Consider the following 18,871-nt stretch of genomic DNA (forward strand, 5'->3'; position numbering starts at 1 on the left):
TGATTTCAGTATAGTGATTACTCAAACTACTAATTGTAGTTTACTAGGCATTACATCTTTACATTCAGTTCAGTTTATTTATACAGGGCCAAAACACATCAACGGTCTTCTCAAAGTGCTTTATACTGGAAGGTAAAGATCTACTACCTTTGAGAGAAAACCCCAACAAGTAGATGATTTCCTATGAGCAGGTACTTGGCAACAGTGGGAGGGAAAAACTCCCGTGTAACAGGAAGATAGCTCTCCCAGAGGCAGGCTCAGAGAGGGTCAGCCATCAAACACAACAAGTTAGGAGGTGAGGGGAAAGTAAAAGAAAAAAAGGCACAAAACACACACTATTGCAGAGAGAAGACACAATTTCATGACATTAAGTAGTGGTCTCTAAACACCTGGGGAGTGAAAAGGGTGAGTGGAAAAGAAATGCTCAGTGCATCATGGGAAATCCTCCAGGAGCCTGAGACTATAGCAGAACAACAGCAGCGAGGGTTCAGGGTCTGATGAAGAAGTAACTTTAAGCTTTATCTAAGATGGAAGGTTTTTCTTTCTGGTTCCAAAGGAGAGGGGGCTCAATTTGAGTCTTACCTGTGGTAAATTCAGTTGTTGGACATGATTTGGAAATGCACACATCTATCTATACAGGTCTAATAGTTTCTAGTACATGTTAGAGCACAAACCAAACCATGATGTCCAATAAATTGTCTGTAGGCATCCAAGACAGGATTGTGTTGAGGCACAGATCTGGGGAAGGACACACAGAAATGTTTGCAGCATTAAAGGTCCCAGTGAGCACAGCGACCTCCATAAAATGAAGAAGTTTGTAGCCACCAGCTCTGCTAAAGACAGAAGTGAACCTTTCAGAAGGACAACCATTTCTGCAGCACTTTACCAATCAGGCCGGTATGGTAGAGTGGCCAGGCAGAAGTCTGTAAAGCCCACCTGGAGTTTGCAAAAGAGACACATGAAGGACTTTCAGACCATGAGAAACAAAACTCTCTTGTCTGATGAAACAGTGATTGGTCTCTTTGGCCTGAATGCCAAGCATCATGTCTTGAGGAAACCAGGGACCACTCATCGCCTGGCCAATATCATCCCTACAGTGAAGCATGTTTGCAGCAGCATCATGCTGTGGGGATGTTTTTTGGCAGTAGAAACTGGAAGACTAGTCAGGATCGGGGTAAAGATGTGCGGCAATGTACAGAGACACTCTTGATGATAACCTGCTCCAGAGACCCTGGACTGGGCTAAGTACACCACAAAGATAACAAAGGAGTGCCTTTGAGACTACTGTGAATCTCCTTGAGCCACCCAGCCAGAGCTCAGACTTGAACCTTGTTGAACATCTCTGAAGAGATCTGAAAATGCTCATGCGCGATGCTTCCCATCCCGAGCTTGTACCATCATATCCAAAAAGGCTTGAGGCTGTAATTGTTGTAAAAAGTAAAGTACTGAACAAAGACTGTGAATATTTATGTACAGGTTACTTTTTTTTTTTCAATATATTTGCAAGAATCTCAAGCAGAAATTTTTCACTTTGTAATTACGGGGTATTGTGTGTAGAAATTCGAGGTGAAAAATTAATATATTCAATTTTGGAACAAATCAAGGGTGTAGCATGCCATAATGTGGACCACGTGAAGCACTGTGAGTACTTTCTGGATGCTCTGTAAACATTCACTGAACATTCATCCAGCATATATTAGAACTAAAGAGATTAGCCTTTTGGGCTTTATTCTAATCTATTTATCGACCAGGTGTTCTTGAACAATCACAATAAACACATATCTTATCATTTTATATACACAATGTAAATGGATCATCAGAGGACCAGTGATGTTATTTACATCCTTGTAGTTGATGAGTATTTCGTACTTGGGCTTATAATCCTATTCCTTATCTAATCAGTGGATCAGTATGTGCAACAAACCCTCATGCCTGTAATAAAGATGAAGAGTCATTCTGCTTTTTCAAGTGTGCAGCACTTGTGAAAGGGGTTGTGTAGTACCATTGTTGTTTTTCATCTTGGATAGAGTACTTTATTCATGAAGAACATAAATCAGTGGCCAGCATCTGACATAAAGCCTCATCAGGGCAGGAATTTAACAACCTAGAGTAATTCAAGCTTCCATCAAGAACCACACAAAAGGTAAAAAAAAACCTTTGGTACATAAATACCACTCTGAATGTGCAGAAACAGAGGCAGCCTTTTCAGTCACCGCTGCTTCTAAGTTTCCTGTTGTTTTCAAAAATGAGTGGAAAATTGATGTCTGTGGCTGTATCCTTGAGTGAATTTCTAAAGATGGTCAGTGCACAGAATTTTTTAAGTGTGAAAATTCTTCTGTAAAATATCAGAACACTGAGAACAGCCTTACTTAATTCTCACAAAAGAGCGACAGAGGATTTATGTTTGAAGCCCAAAAACAAAGGTGGGGAAAAAAGATAATCCCTATTGTTCTGTGTGCATATCAGGTGGTTCAGGAAATTATCTTTTAATTTCCCAGTTTAGGTAATAAATGGAAGGTGTGTGAAGATTATTGATTCACATAATGTTCTTTCTTCTTAATAGGCATCTCATTAAGTTTTCTACAGTGTCCTACACCTCTGCACCTCATTTTACTTTACAATTATGTGATTCCATCACAGTTTCCTATACAGTCCACCTCCTTAGGCATTTGGCAGAAAATTAGATTGGAGTAAGCACGTACTGTAATACAAGATGAGGCCAGTCCACCCTGTTCTCATTATGCTTTCAGATGTGCAAATAAAAAGGGAAAAAAAGAAAGAAAAACAATTTTCTATTCATAGACATAGCTGGTGAAGAGACCTGCCCTTGATGATACTGTCATGTTTTGCGTACGGCAGAGGGCTGGTGCTACAGAGACTGACAGAAAATAACTTTGACAAATGGAATTAAAGAAGAGAAGGAGATTATTTTTTATCTATACCTAATGCAAATATATAATTTTGCACATTTGCTATTTAAATATAGCCATCCTCTGAAGTTAATAGATTACATGGCTTGCATTCTGCATACTGTGTGATCGAACGTGATGTCTGGATCAACTAGAAGTGAGAAAGCAAGCTCAATAAGTGCCACTGAATGTACTGCAGATGACAGTTTGTATTTGGTATGTAGCCATGTAGATGGCGCAGTAATGCAGTAGTTGCAAGAAGAGTCTGGTTTTTAAATATACTGTCTTCTCGGGGTCTTCCTGCATGAAGCTTGCATGTTCTCCCTCTGCCTGTGTGGATAACCTGTGGGTGCTCTGTTTCTTCTGCAGTCCAAAGACATGCACGCCCGGCTAATTTGTGATTCTAAATAGGTCGCTGATGTAAGTGTGAGCGGTTGTCTGCCTTTCCTTGTCATGAACTGTCCAACCTGTCCAGAGGCGTACTTCTCCTCACGCCCTATGAGAGACAGAATAAGCTCCAGCTCGAGCTGCCGGGTTGGTAAGGATATGGATGGATGGATGTAGACATGGATGTAGTTACATCTGAGGGGTTAAATTATAGACTCTCAGTGGTGTCACTGACATGCAACTAAAATAAGGACCAATACAAAGTGAGAATTCAATGGGGTGCTTTTATACTTTAAACACAGTTCATTTCATTTTGATATCTTAGGCCAAGAGAGATATATATTCTCCATCAGAACTGCATTACTATGATCACACTGGGAAATGAATTCCACCTAGAAAGCTTGATATGTAAAAAAATAAGACATTATACTCTGCTGTATACGCTAAAAACGACCTTATTTAATGTATTTATCTATCTTTATCTACTTTTTGTTATTAATTAGGCTCTTCAGTATTTGAAATGTTAAAACCTCATCTCTTGGTGGTGCAGTGCAGCCGCTGGCCAGCAGGGGGATGAAGAGTCTACGCTCCCCTCCTCGGCTCATCTTTGGTTTCGCTTCAAACTTTGCCTGAAAGTTTTTTAGTGGGCGGAGACCTTCCGCTACACTTCATCCAATAAGCGGAACCTGTCAGTGATGGGCTCCGGGGTGGCAGGAGTACGGACGGTCCGGTGTTAAACTGGGTGTCAATTAGCGGAAGACTTTCACCGGTGAGCAGCCAAGCCACAGCGTAAGGTGACCAAACAGGCAGAAATTATTACTGCGCCTTTTCTTAAAGTATCACTTGGATGTGGGTGTGTGCTGATACTAATTGACCTTATTTGATAGGCTTGCAGCAGGTTCGTGGCTTCCGTGCTCCGTAATTAATGAATGTAACGAATTCTCGCCTCTTTTTGCCCTCTCGTTAGAGTTGTTCAGAAGACTAAGATGGAGTGGCGTCAGCAGACCAGTGTGAGCAGTGCAGACGCATTCAACGAGGCCAAACGCTGGATTGAGGTAGCTGCAGGTTCAGTTCTTCACTCTTTCCTCTCCCTTTATTTACTTCTAAGACGTGCTTCTCTTCACTTATTGCAGACAATTAATTACAAGCAATTAAGAAGGTTTGATGTCGCTTTATTTTAACCCGCTGTGAAGACAGGAAATCTAACGTTAACCAGAAGCAGCCATGCAAAAAAAGCACCTGTGCATAATTTGTATCGTTGAAACTCACTATAAACTCATACACTTTTAAACTGACTGAGGCTCTGTGCTCTCAAACATCAAGTGTGGCATCTTTTGCATACTTAATCTTTCGTTTCAAAGGCAAAGTATGCTTTGATAAGACTCAGGGCTTTTTTATGACCCTTACCTATCTGAGAAGTCTGTTTGCTCAGAAAGTATTTGACTGCAGGTCTCTGGGCTTCAGAGGTAAATTCAAATACAGAAAAGGCATATAAATCGTTAATATTTAAAAGAAGCTGGAAAATAATAATGTGCACACTTTACTTGAGGTTTGTTTAGTATCAGTGTGCTGATATTATATAAGGCATGGGTTAAATTTGCTAAATGTAACACTTTGCATGCTACCCTGGCATGTGGTGTAGGCAGGCAGGCTTTGCCTTGCATGCATTGTGGAGGATGTGGTTTGAGTGTGGTGCATTTTCTAGGTTATTTCAGGCTGCTCCTGTCCAAACTAGAAACTGTGATCCTTAAATCATAACCGATGGCTACAACTTGTAGACGGTGAGCACTGGATGTCGACCAACTCTAAATGGGACCATTAATGTCACTTGTGTCCGAGCAGATCATTGTGAGAATTTTGTGCAGGGGTCTCTTGGCAGAAAGCCCGTGCCAGTTTTGCACGTCTATTTTCCTGCACTGACGGATGAAAGAACGGGTGAACCGTGATGAGGCATGTATGTGTTAGACGGGAGTATAGCGAGGCCTGCTGCTCGCAAACAAGTAAATGCACCGTTCCTTGAGCCAGATCACAATGGGAACGTGTTGGCACTAATATCTCCAGCTACAGGTTGGGGGATAATAAGCTTCCGTATATTCAAGCATCCAAACTGTTTTATCATTGGCACAGAACTGGCAGCAACATCATGTAAGTGTTTGCTGTACTCCAGGAGAAATTATAATGAATTGGGCTATTTGATATGACGTCATAGTTTCTTGGAGAAGCAGAAGATTCCCCCTCCTGCTGTCCAGCATGTATTCTCCTCATTTAGAGTAACACCATCATCCCTTCATTAATATGAAACACATTGACTGTAATTCAGGTTTTTTTTTTTTTTTGGTTTTTTTTTTTAACAAATCTTGTGTTTGACCAGTGAATATTTGGCATTTTTGAAAAATTCCTGCTTTATTTCCTGATAGCAACTTGCTGTGGATTAATTGGCGGATCATTGCAGCTCTTAATAATACATTATTTTAAAGACTACATGTAATGATGCTTGTTTTTCTCCCACCCGGGGTCATTTGATCCTTTTTTGGCTGGGAGACACTCTATTTAGACAAATGAAGCAATCTGGCGAGGTTTGCGAGTTGCACACGGATAAAATTCATTTAATTTGTGGTTTCTCGGGGACTATTGTTCATTAAAATGACCACGTTACGTGTTTGATGCTGTAGAACAGACAGCATGCCACGGCACAGCCGCATTGTGTGTTATTGTGTTAACCTCGCGCTGCATTGTTTGTCTGATTCCACTGAGACTCATTCGCTCTGTACCCAGCGTCCGATTCTACTAAAAATGAATTGTAATTGTGGATTCCTGGGGGAACTAATTAGTGAGAAGAATAGCCTTTTGGGGCCCCGTGTTAGTTATGGAGCCGAACCTTAATAGTCCCATTTTTATGTCCTCATTACAAAACCCCGCTTGCCTTGTTCTTGCTCCTGCCATGTCAAATCATTTCCATAGGTTATGCTATATTTGTTGTTCAGAGCAAAAACAACTTTTGAGTGGTTGTGTGAATGCTTGTTTACATACATTTTATGGCTGCTTTTCTCTGTAGATGTATTGTAATTATTTGTTTTTATGTGGCAGCTGGAGAATATTTCAGCTGCTCTTACCCAAGTCACTTAATTTACTCTTATAGTTGACAGCAACAACTACAAGAGGTAGTGTGTATATTTTTGCCTTTTTAATTAACTTCAACTGAAACTATGGCTTCCTAATGTTTTTCGCATAGTTGTTTTTGACACCAAGTGGTGTGTATACACTCACTGGCCACTTTATTAACTACAACTTGCTATACTGGTATAACTTGCTTGCAAAATACTTAATTCTTCTTGGCATGGATTAAATAAGGAGCTGGAAACATCTCCCAGAGATTTTGCTCCGATCACACGGTTTCTTGATTGGACTCTGCTGTTCCTGCACATCCCAAACGTGCTCTAATGGTCTGAGATCTGGTAACTGCCAAGGTCATTTGAGTAAAGTGAGCTTATGATCATGTTAAATAAACCAGCTTGAGATGATTTGAGTTTTTGACATCGTGTTTTATCCTGCTGGAAGCAGCCATCAGATAATGGGCACATGATGGACACAAAGGGATGGACAATGGTCAACAAGAATACTCAGGTAGGCTGTGGTGTTTGAATGATGTTCAACTGGTATCAAGCAGCCCAAAGTGTGCCAAGAAAATATCCCCCAAACCTTTAAACCATTACCACCAGCCTAAACTGTTAATACAAAGCATACCTTCTGCTTACCTTGATGGCGGTAGCCAGCAGTCATTTGAGAGACTGTTTCCATCCTATCGGCTTGAAGCAGTCGGGCCATCTCCAGCTGACCTGTGATATCAACAGGGTGTTTTTACCCAGAGATCTGCTGCTCAATGGAGATTTTGTTTTTCAGACCATTCTCTGTAAAGCATAGAGGTGCTTGTTCATTATTCATTATTTAGGCACCCATTAGTCGTTACCACAGCAACTGCTAATTCTTCCTGAGGTCCACCAGAAGATCTGGTGGGATTTTCCGCAGTTCTTGAAACACTCAGAGCTCCGTCTGGCTGCGTCAACCATGTCAGCTTTCTTACACATTCTGATGATTGGTTTGAACTTAAGTCTTCTTGACCTTGTCTGAATGCCTAAATGCACAGAGTTGCTGCCATGTGATTGGGTGATTAGAATATTTGTGATAGCTAAAATAATGGGTGACTGTATAAAGGGCAAATATCATCTTTAATAGTTGAACTCTGCAAGCACTTTAACATACTTTAATCATTAATGTGCTGGTTTACACCAGTTTATACAGACAGTGGTGGATATATGGTGTTGGTGTCAGTACTGTACAAGTATGTGGTACTATTTTAAGCATGTTGGAACCTTTTTAAAATGTAGCATGAATTATATACAGTCATACGTATTCATACAGTCATGCTTATTTCTGTTACTTACTGGATTTGAACACTTGTTCCAAACCTGAATGTCACTGCCTAATAGGCTGTGGGTCCATTGTGGGGTGCCAAAAAAGCTCTGATTGAGATTGACGTGAGCTGGAAAAGACCTCTGAAAGTGTGTCATCTAGCAGTAATCCATTAGCAGCGCATGTGAAGCTGAGCTGCCGTGAATCAAGCTTTTTCCAGTATATTTGGACTGGTGTGGTGCTTCTGGTGAAAACGACATACCAGTCGGTCCTGTGTGCCTTTTTTTTTTTTTTTTCTTTTTTCCAGTGTTTTCGGTCCATTTTATTGTTCATTCTTTCTAGTAAAGGGGCACTGCCAAAACAACAAAGCAACATTAAGCAAAGAAACGCAAATAATTGACTTTTTTTTTTTCTCTCCTCCCCTCTTTAGGAAGTGACTGGAAAGTCGTTTGGATGCAGTGACTTCCGTGCCGCATTAGAGAACGGAGTCCTGCTTTGCAAGTAAGTAATGATGCTCAAACTTTAAGTGTTTTGCAGTTTTACTTTGGTCAAACCTTTATCTGTAAGAATTAATTTGAAAGATAATTATCATGCAGACCTATCATTAGTGAGTGTATGCAGGCTAATTTGCCAGCTTGCCTTCAGCAGCCTTGAAACAATTTTTTAAAAACAGTAGCATCCAAAACTACAGTCTGGAGGTTGCTGAGTATCTTTAAAAGTAAGCAAAAATAAACACTCATAAATTAACAAGTGCAGACGCACAAATCTGATGTTTGCTGGTTAACCCAGAAGTTGATTTTAGGATGATGGCTTAAAAAAGAAAAAGTTGTGGTTCTTTATCTAAAATGCCGTCTGCCAATGGAAGTCAAAATTAGGACTGTTTACCAGTTATCTTTTGTGGCTGGAATATTTTGTAATCTGTTTGCTAATTGTCTTCACTCGCAGCCTAATTAATCAGTTGAAACCCGGAATAATCAAGAGGGTGAACAGGCTGTCTACTCCGATCGCTGGTCTGGTGAGTTTACACTTCAGCTGTATGACGTCTGCATAATCAGAGTATGCAAGAAAACAAAAAAGACACCTGTTGGCCAGGAAGTGTTGAAACATTGTGTGGTTTCCTGTTGCAGGCACAAGGAGACAGTGTTGTTGTAGTCTGACTAAACATGAACGTGCATTTCAACCAACTGCAAAGTTTCAGCTTGTTTTTATTGGGCACTGATGCAAATGAAGATTTTTATTTTGGCTTCAGGCTGTTTCTCAATAGCTTCATACAAGTATAATCGCCAAAACAGCCCAAAGCAAGACCAGGAAAAGATCGATTTCAGGCTCCCAACAGGGCCCAATAGATGGAGCCCAGCGGTGGATGCACTGGTGGTGATGGCGGGGTGGGAGAGGGAGATGCAGCCGAGGTTCAGCTCTTACTTTCACAACCTAAAGAGCAATACTGGAGCTTTTGTTTGTTTTTAATCTGATAACTTCAAATTAAACAATTAAAAATCAACATCGACACTTATCGAGAAACTCTTTGAATAACACAATAAATATCCTCTGTCCGGCCTTTGAAGCTTTGGCATTATTTATAGTGAATTTTCAGTCTTTATTATATTTTGTTACATGGGAGTTGGAATTGTTACATGCTAAAATGCACAAATGGGGACAAAAACATTGATCATTATTTTAAATAAATTATGCAGTTTGTTTATTTACCAATAGAGGCTGCTAAATTATCCACCTCTGACTGTTTTAATATCATCAACATAATAATCATGTTTTCATATTTAGTTTGAGAAATGGTTGTAGTGATCTGTTGAAACGCGTGTAATCATACACAGAAACACGGTGTATATTAGGCAAAAACAGAGTCTGCGCAATTCTAACATGCTTGAAAGATAATATTTGGTATGAGCACCTTTATTCTTGAGCATAGCCTGAGTGCTTTTAGGCAAACTTTTATTTGACTGGTCTTCAGGACTAGCTGTCCAGTCTTCTTGAAGTCTACCAAAATTCTTTGGATGTTGGCTGCCTTTTTGTTCTGTTGTGTCAAGATGCTCTCAAACTGCTTCAGTAATGATTTCTGTTTCCAGAAAGAGAGCTAACTTTACCTGAGTCGATTACTGTATATAAAGTCTGTGAACTTAACTTGGCAGCGAGCAGGTTTTCTTCAACAAACTGAGTTTCTCTCTGACTCCTAACCTCCTGCTGCACATGAACCTGCTGTGTGACACCCCAGTTCATTTCCTCATTTATGAAGTCACAAAGCTCAAAGTGCAGTAAGCCAATCTGCTGAAGTTTACGTTTTTACAAACACTGAGGCCCAGTTCGATGTTAGTGTCCTATTTTTGTGTTTAACATGAGCGCTTTTCATGTGTTAATGTGTAAGGGTGGAGAATGTGATTACCTTGCATATTTATCAGCTCAGAATAAAATCTATATAATCCGCCTTTGTAGCTCCAACTCTGTGCCATCAGGCTGTCAGCCAGTCACAACACAATGCAAACACTTACTATACGTTACACACTGATCAATGGTAAATCATTTCTCGTATTCTAAGTGGTCACACTCAAGCAGTCAGATGTCTCACATTTGGATCTTGGAGATGATTCGAGTATGAAATTCAGGTTGAAATTACTTTAAAATCTGAAAACGGCTCTAAATGTATTTGTAGATGGTTTGTTCTGAACATTTCATCTTAACATGTCAAACACTTGAAAAAGGAACAAATTTAGAGTACTGGTCTCGATGTATGTTTCTCCCCTGAAATATCTTTAAATCAGTTGGTGGGTCAACCCAGAACCAAAGGGTTTATAGGGTCTTGCCTGCCAGGACAGATCCAAAAAATGATAAAGATCACAGATTCAGACTGGACCAGGCCTGAACTGAGATATTTATGTGTTTGCCTTTTGTGATCCTTTATATTTAAGACTTGGAAAACTGCAGTTTTGTGCCTCCTACATTTTGTCGCTGTGAGATTATTACTGAATGATTAGAATTTAAAAATTAGGTGTAAAATTACAGTCCAATGAATGTGCATTTCTCAGACCCTGCTGTAGACAAACATTTTCAAATTGCCTTGTGGTGCAAGAAAGGTACAAGACCTGAACTGAAAATGAGTGGAAAGAAAACCTTTGAAAGACAGGAAAACAAGAACTTTACAAGTGACAAAGTCCTGGAAGTAAAATGTAAAGAAATGAGTGGTCTCTCAATACTTTGAACCATACTGAACTACTTCAAAAATGATAATGGTGACCTTTAGGAGTAGCTGTACTAACACTGACAGACGACTAGATAGGATATGTTAAGCTAATCTAAATAGATCTGTTTGCAGCTCTAGAGTTGTGCTTTGCTGTAATCCTGCCTGCTGTAGTGGTTGAACAGAGCAAGTATGATTTCTAAACAAATGGGTTACTTATTAGATAAATATCTACTGAGTGTTTCTTGACAGATGAATAGATGATTAATGATGAATCAGAATTGATTGTAGGTTGTACTCCAAGCTGTTCTCACTTGGAGAATCGTTTGGATGAGGTGGATTTTAACTGTTTGAGGCTGGAGTTGGTCATTACTAGTTTATCAGAACAAACATCAACTGTTTCTCTAGTTTTTCATGTTTTTTTTTTTGTTTTTGTTTTTTTGTTTTTTTTCTCCTCATCTGTTCTGATATTTCAGGATAATGTGAATGTTTTCCTGAAAGCCTGCGAGAAACTGGGACTAAATGAATCCCAGCTGTTTCATCCAGGTGACCTGCAGGACATCTCCACTCGTGTGACACTCAGGTGAAGTTGCATGAACACATACCGCTGCACCTGGACCTTTAACTCTAACTTTATTGCAATTGCACAGTGATACTTTGTACAATAGTACAGTGAAATAGTTGTACGGTCCCACATCGGTGCTATAAAAGCAAGAAAATCAAAAGAAATGGCATATACAGAATAAAATAAAAAATACAGTATGAGCAGAACCACTGTGTACTGGCAAAATACACGAGGGCCTAATGTTTTCTGCGTAGGTTATAGTTACCACTGACTGAGTTTTCAGTGTGTGTATTTAAAAAGATAAAAGTGAACGTGCTGCTTTGCATTAATAAATGTCTGCACTTTCACTAACAAGCTGCTCCTTTATATGAGCTGATGGCCTGTTCTCCATAAAACCTGATAAGTTGCTGATTAGTGAGGATTGCAAATGAGAAGGCTTAAGATGTCACTAACTTTTTTTCCTTCACAGTTATCTCATTCACCGGGACTTTTCAGTGACGCAATCGAAATGTAAATTGTAGCAGCAGATGTTTGGCTCTTTTGTTTAAGTACTTATTTCTGTCTTGAAATTTTATTTTAGGCGTGACGAAGGCAACAGACGACTCAAAAATGTAAGTCGTTATTCTCTTGTTGGGGTGTCTTTTCCTTTCTGGGTAAATGAGTTGGATATAAAGCCATAAAGGGAGCAGTATCCATCAATATATTAGCTTGAACTACTGATGCTGAAGACTTGTCCAGAAGTATGACAAATAAGGTGGCCTTGAGGAGGGGCTGCTGAGCTTGCTGAGGTTGAGGCAAATCCCAGGAGCCTGGTGTTAAAGCCCTCATAGAGTTTAGAGTGATGGAAATATAAGAATACATAAGTGGCAGAGGCCGTCTGGAAACTCCCATCTTAACTGCCTCAAGTCTGTGTGTGGAACTGAGTGATGCACATGGACGTGTGAAGCCTCATTTAAATCGCACAGTAGCTGTGAACTTTAACCCCGGACGGAGGGTGTTTTGTTTTTTCCTCCAGACTACAGTCACTGATGTAGCCTTCTTTTTATTTCTATGTTTTTAGTTAATTATTCTTTCAAATGAACCACTTGGGGTGAATTTGGGCCAATTGGAACGGTTTACCAAAACAATGCAGCACACCAACATGAACTGTTGCACTCCATTTAAGATAAAAATGTTAATAAAATACAATACAAAATACACTTGGTCTTTTATATAATCCATCAGATCTTTTCTTTAAAGTTCTCATTTTGTTTTTGTGAGTACATTCAAAAAAATTGTATGACTTAAGAAAAATATTTAAATAATATTTATTTAGATGAGATTCAGATTTGTGATAAATTAGCCCGATTCAAGGATTTCTCTTGCAGAATAATGTTAACATCAGGGTTTATGTACATTAGGGTAGTTTTTTTTATTTATTTTTATTAATCCAACCTTCTGTTAATTTTCATCTATGTTCCCCTTTTTATAAGGACTTTTTGAAAAGCCAAGAGTAATTATGGGTTTCTTGCTTTATTAAATAAAATGGAATCATGCATGGCTAATATAGGATTAACCTGTGATCTGTTGCAAGCAGTGAAGTAATTTCCTTGGCATGAGAGAGAACTGGAGAGAAAGAAACACATTTTATCCTAATTAAGTTTGACATAAGCCCCGAATGCTTGTTTACGCTCTGCTTGTACAAATTAGGGGAAAATAAAACTAATTGCAGCTATAATGGCGCCAACAGTCTAATATGACAAACAGAAATGCTTACTTTTGAAAAAGGGATTATTATAGTGAGTCGTGGAACATCGTTTTACTTGGAAAATCGAAGTAGCTTGGTTGGTGCACCTTGATGCTGACACTGATGGCTGAAATTCAGAAGTGAAACTAGTGATTTCTTCAAAGGAAAAATTGATTCTTACACATGGCAAAAAAAACTGAATGCAGTTCAGAGGTGCATATTTCAATTCTTCATTTTCCTCCTCTTCATTATCATCATCTTTTTCTTCCTCTCACTGCACTGCTTTAAAGAAATAAAGGCACATTCGATCATCAGAGTTTTGAGCAAAGTCAAATTTCAGCTAGGAAGCATAAACTATCATCAAACAGGTTCAGGCAACAACAAGAGAACCAATTAACCGGGAGTGGTGTTACAGGTGGGGGCTATAGACCACTGCTCGCTGCGTTTATCCCTCCTGACTGAGTTTCCTGTAGTTTAGCTCTCTGCTAGTGTCCTTGACATTACTGGTAGCCCACGATGGACCTGCAGCTCATTCAGGCTGTGCTGTCACAAGAAGGTTTGCTGTTTTTTAACAGTGTGGAGGAGATCACAGGAGACGGGTGGTTTTTCACCAGGAGAGCTAGACGGGGCCATAGAAGGGCATCAATCCAAGTTGCTTTATGTGAGGAGGAAGAAATTGCAGAAAATGACAGCTAGCGGGCAGCTCATGAGCACGTTTCTGACCAAACTGTCAGAATTGGACTCCATCAGAATGGCATGAGGGCCTGATGGTAGGACCTGAACTGGCAGTTCTTTCAGTGGCATCCCCTTTTACATTTGCTACAGCATCACCGGACTCTTCCACGTGGTTCAGAAGAGAGGGGTCTTAACAACACTTGGAAATAGAGCAGGGCGATATGGCCAAAAATATTTATCACGATATATATTTGAAAATTTGCGATAACGATATAACTGACGATATAATTGATGCGAGACAAAATACAACTCCACAACATTACTAGCGCAAAAAGACAACCTTCCATTTATTTTCACTTAAACAAGAAGCTGGTTTTTATGTACATTAAAGCTTTATAAAAATGTAACAGTGCAAATGCAAATTCCTTGCTGAAAGTTTAACCAAAAGGCATTTCCAGTAGAAATGGGCTGACATGTCCTGAGCATAACCATGTATAATATCCACTGAAGTTAAAAAGAGGTGCTTTGCAACATTAAACTGCAGTGTGCAGTACGCATTTTTCGGACCATAAGGTGCACGGGATTATAAGGCACATTAAGCGAAACAAAGCAGTCAGATAAATCAAACTTTATTAAACTCATTCTTCTTGCTTCCTCCACTTCTGTACCTTTGATTCATTAATGTTGAATTCTCTGGCAGCTGCTCTATTCCTATGTTGTTGCAGTATATTAATGACTAACCTCGTATTGTGGATGGATTATCTCAGTTGTTCTCCTGACTGAAGTTTGGTCCGTTTACAGCATCCTGCTATGCGATTGCATTTGTCTCTAACCATGAAGAACCTTCACGTTAACTTTTATAAGTGGAAAAGTGTTAGTGTTCGTCCTCCAGCTTCACTGTTTATGTTATGCCAACATAGCTGTGTCGCTAGCGATCACGTAGCACATCATTATATACCAGCTAGCCCAACTTCAGTAACCCTACAAACGTCACTGCTGTTTAGTTTCCTGTCTTCATTTATGTTGGAAGTGATAGCAGAGCTGTACGTTTGAATTTTTTCAGAAATCTCTCAGTCAGAACGTGCTATATCATGCTTAGGTAACTAGCGAAACTAGCGAGCTAACTTCCGCTAGCTTCCTGCTAACTCATAACTCCGTTAAATGTAATAAATTTTGTTTTCATGGATGCCTGGAAGTTAAACTTCATAGCTACACCTGATAAAGCAGCAATGCTGATCGTTTTATTAAAGATGAAAGAATTTAGACAGTTTTTAACTCTCAGTGATGCTGCAGTGTTTGTTTGACCTGAAACATACAGAGTTTAGGACCCAGATTACTCCCAGATTTAAGAGCATCTTACTCCAACAAATACGACAATAACGACGGCCGCTTGCATGTTCTGCAAAAAATGTGCTTTGTTGTGTATCTGACGGACAAACACCAAACCAGTTTCACATCACTGAAGTTGCACCATTTTTACAAACCAATTCTGGTTCATCTGTTTCACTCAACAATCGGCCATGTACGTATGAAAACAAAGGCACTGCGCATGCGCGTTTTACTCACATTCTATCGCGATTTTTCATTTTCCTATCGTTGCCTAACATTATACCGGTATTACCGTGAACGGTATAATATGGCCCAGCCCTATTGGGAAAGTTGTCTTGTTGGTGCCTGTTGTTCTCTTAATTTGTTTTGAGCAGTGTGGTGTCTTTTCCTTTTTTTTTTTTTTCTTCTTTTCTTTAAGTAAGAAAGTAGGTTGGTGTGTTTGGTCATATTTGTAATTCTGTCTATTCTTTCTCAGGTTCTGATAACAATTTACTGGTTGGGTCGCAAGGCTCACCTGGACACATTGTACAATGGCCCTCAGCTTAATTTGAAGGCTTTTGAGGGCCTGTTGGGGCTGGCCTTGTCCAAGGTAATTTTTTATTTTTCTCTTTAAGTATTTAAAGATTGTATTACTTTATTTTTATACTTCTGTTAACCCTTCCTACTCCAGGCTCTAGATGAGGGTGGTGTACCTGTGAAAGACAGCAGCGATAGTTTGTGCCAAAATCCAGAAGAGGAATGTCAGTACAAAAATTACAGGCGAGGCAACTCTGCAGACAGCACCGACTCCTTTAACTCCCAGGCCCTGCACCCGAATGTTGAAGGTACATTTGTGATACAATGACTGGGGTGTGAAGGAATCTGTTTCGTTTCTGCTAAATATTTTGACACAGCACTGCAATTTGTGGAAAGATTATGGAGATTATAGCTGATGACGGCATTTTTTTTTCCCTTTATTGCTGTCTTTTGTTTTTGAAATGTAACTCTGCTCATTAATTTTACACTAACTGCTTTTGAAACTTTTGCAAAAGTGAAACTTTTTTTTTTTTTTTTTATCCTTGTAAGATCAGCCTGAAACTGCTAAAGTGACAGAAATGTACCCCAAAAATGTGTTTTCACAAACTTATAATAACACATTTTTGGGGGATTCCATGTTAATACTGTTAATCGATGTCATTTTGGTGGATCAGCAAAGTTCTGACCTGCTGCTCTTTTATTCAAGTTTTTTTTTTTTTTTTTGGTCTGCAAGTGTTATGTCAGGCTCAGTGCATGTCAGTGATGGATTCTGCACTCTGGTGTGATAACTGTGTGTGTGATGGGAGAGGTTAAATACTTGCCCTGATACTCCCTAAAGGCTTGACTGTGTGAAGGCTCAGTCATCCAGGAAAGGTTTTTTTTCTGATGTGTAACCTTCCTTGTATTTTGATGAGGTTTAGTTCAGCTTTTGTCTTTCATACATGTTTTATTTTCCCCCATTTAAATGTATATTTTTGGGGTAATTTTTGTGTCTCTGTGATATCTAGGTTTTGGAGGCGACGCAGAAGCTGAGCAGGTATTCAAGATGGAAAACAAGCAGGTGACAGCTCATCAAAACAAAGGCTATGTCCCACTACTCAGACGAAAACAAGGACCAGAGGAGAATGGAAGTGGCTTCGCGAGTCAGTTTACCAGGTGCTCCAGACGTTTCTGTGACCAAATAAAAATTCCTCACAAACTGCTGCCTAACTTACCCGTAGGCGACCTTTCAAAAAATAGCTTTTATATTTCTAACTTCTTGCTTATTTTATGTGTGATATGAAGACGAGTGCATAATGTAAATGATTAAAAGAATAACATACTGCTGTCTTTATATGAAGCTGGAGTTCGGATTCCTTAAATATGAGCCCGAGTACAGTCAGTGGAATACAGTTGGGTTGTTTTTCTCTCAGGCTCGGTTTGGATTGAATTTCACACTTGTCAGAACTGTTAAAGGCTGCTTGGTTTCCGACAGTTTGGAGTTTCTAATTTGCAGCTGAGTGCTTTTTCCTTCGCACTAAACCCTAATCCAAATCAATTAACAATATGAACAATGTCTGCATCCATTCATGGGCACAGCCATCACAAGTAGTCACTTTGGTATGACACAAACAAGGTGGTTATTGTTTTCAAGGTATTTAAGCTGTTCTTTGCCTGCTAGACTTGTTTAAAACGTCACTGTCAAGACTAATTGCCTATTTTATTTTTTTTAAGTGTCTGTTACAACTTAAATTATTCTTCTAAGGATTATTTTTGAGCTTGGATATTGTCACTTTTTAAAATTCCTTGTCAGTAAAGATCAGCTGGGTTCTCGAGTTTCACACTTGCTAGTGATTTTACTCACTTATCTTTTTAATGAACAAAGTGTAGCAGTGGCTGAGTGCTCGTGTGAGATGAGCACCAGACTTGGTAACACGTCACCACAAAGGGTCAGTTGGCAAGTGAACCTCTGCGTTCTCATGATAGCAGTTCCCAAACTATCAACACGGGTCATTTGCTATAAATTCTGATCCGATTTTTCTATGAGTAAATTACATTTTGTAGTCTTTGACAAGAGTGTTGGTTTAAATCATTGATGTGCAGTGACTTTTACAGAAGGGCAAGCAGAGATGTCATACATGTTAATCTGAAAGTGCTGGTGGAGCCAGCACCTGTTCAGTTTGCCTGTTTTATTAAATCAGACATGGCAGGAGCCATGTTCCCCCTCCATTAGCATTGCATTGCTTGCTAAAGAAGTGATTAAAATGATCTTTTATTGGATGCTGGTCAAGGGTATCAGTAAGAGAGAATTTATCATAAGTGCTTGTTTACTTGCTAATGCTAGCTGTTTCCACACAACAGGCAAATGGTAGCTGATCTCAAAAGCAACGAAAGCAGAGCCGCAGGCAGCTTGTCCTCAATTTGCAAAAAACAAGAAAAAGCTGCTTGTTTCCCTGCTCAGTCCACTGTTAACAGGACACAGACACACCCATAGACTAAAGACATGTTATAGATTTCATGGAAATTGAAGGCAAGTGGAGTTGTTCCCCCTCCAGATACTTTAGCCAACTGTGGCGACAAGATGGCAGTAATGTAAAGATGGAAGCAACTGGATGAAAGGTTTTGACAGAGTGCTGCTTGAGGTAAAAGGAGATTGCTTTCACTTGGTTTTAACTGATGCGTGGTGTTTTTGTTAGAACTCACAGGGAAAGCACAGTTTGCTTTGCTTGCCCTGATGGAACCTCTGTGCTTGAAACTATGTTCTTGTGCTAATTCATAGACTTGCCCTCTGTATTCTGCATTTGAAAGGCTCAGTTGTAGCACTTGGGTTATCACCATGTTGGCTATTAAAAGCCATGGTTGTCTATAAAGCGTATAGTTTATGGATGTTTTATACATGCATCACACAGCCTCAGCTAATAGGTACGAAGTAACTGACAAAAGTTTGCTTTATAGCATCCACTCTTTGAGAAGTTTTGAAACTAAGTTTTTGAGGAGTGAAATTCTCCAAACTGGTTGACTTGTTTTTAATAAGACCTCCACAGTACAGTTGTCACAAAGGGAGACATCCTCTATAAAGGCCTACTCTGTTTATTAAGGCTGTCTTTAAAAAATAAAATAAAAATGCTTTGTATCTTATTTTATTTAACATAAGCAATACCCTAAAATAAGCTAATAGGCCTCTC

The 18,871-nt window shown here is 39.4% G+C and overlaps 1 protein-coding gene across 15 annotated transcripts in view; it reads left to right on the top strand.

Annotated features, from left to right (window-relative positions):
• The first annotated feature begins 3,934 nt into the window (after nt 1–3,934).
• Nucleotides 3,935–18,871, top strand: part of LOC113021232 (LIM domain only protein 7-like) — a 32,611-nt gene continuing 17,674 nt past the window's right edge. For 9 of the 15 annotated variants that reach the window (XM_080292688.1, XM_080292794.1, XM_080293011.1 and 6 more), the window contains exons 1-9: nt 3,935–4,090; nt 4,264–4,351; nt 8,137–8,207; nt 8,652–8,721; nt 11,373–11,479; nt 12,042–12,072; nt 15,667–15,780; nt 15,862–16,015; nt 16,715–16,862. In XM_080292688.1, the coding sequence (XP_080148814.1) occupies nt 4,283–4,351; nt 8,137–8,207; nt 8,652–8,721; nt 11,373–11,479; nt 12,042–12,072; nt 15,667–15,780; nt 15,862–16,015; nt 16,715–16,862 (764 nt within the window). In that variant the 5' untranslated portion in view covers nt 3,935–4,090; nt 4,264–4,282. The other 6 variants (XM_080292962.1, XM_080293052.1, XM_080293164.1 and 3 more) reach the window with 4 other exon arrangements.

The sequence above is a fragment of the Astatotilapia calliptera genome, chromosome 1 (assembly GCF_964374335.1).
Source record: "Astatotilapia calliptera chromosome 1, fAstCal68.1, whole genome shotgun sequence".
NCBI lineage: Eukaryota > Metazoa > Chordata > Actinopteri > Cichliformes > Cichlidae > Astatotilapia > Astatotilapia calliptera.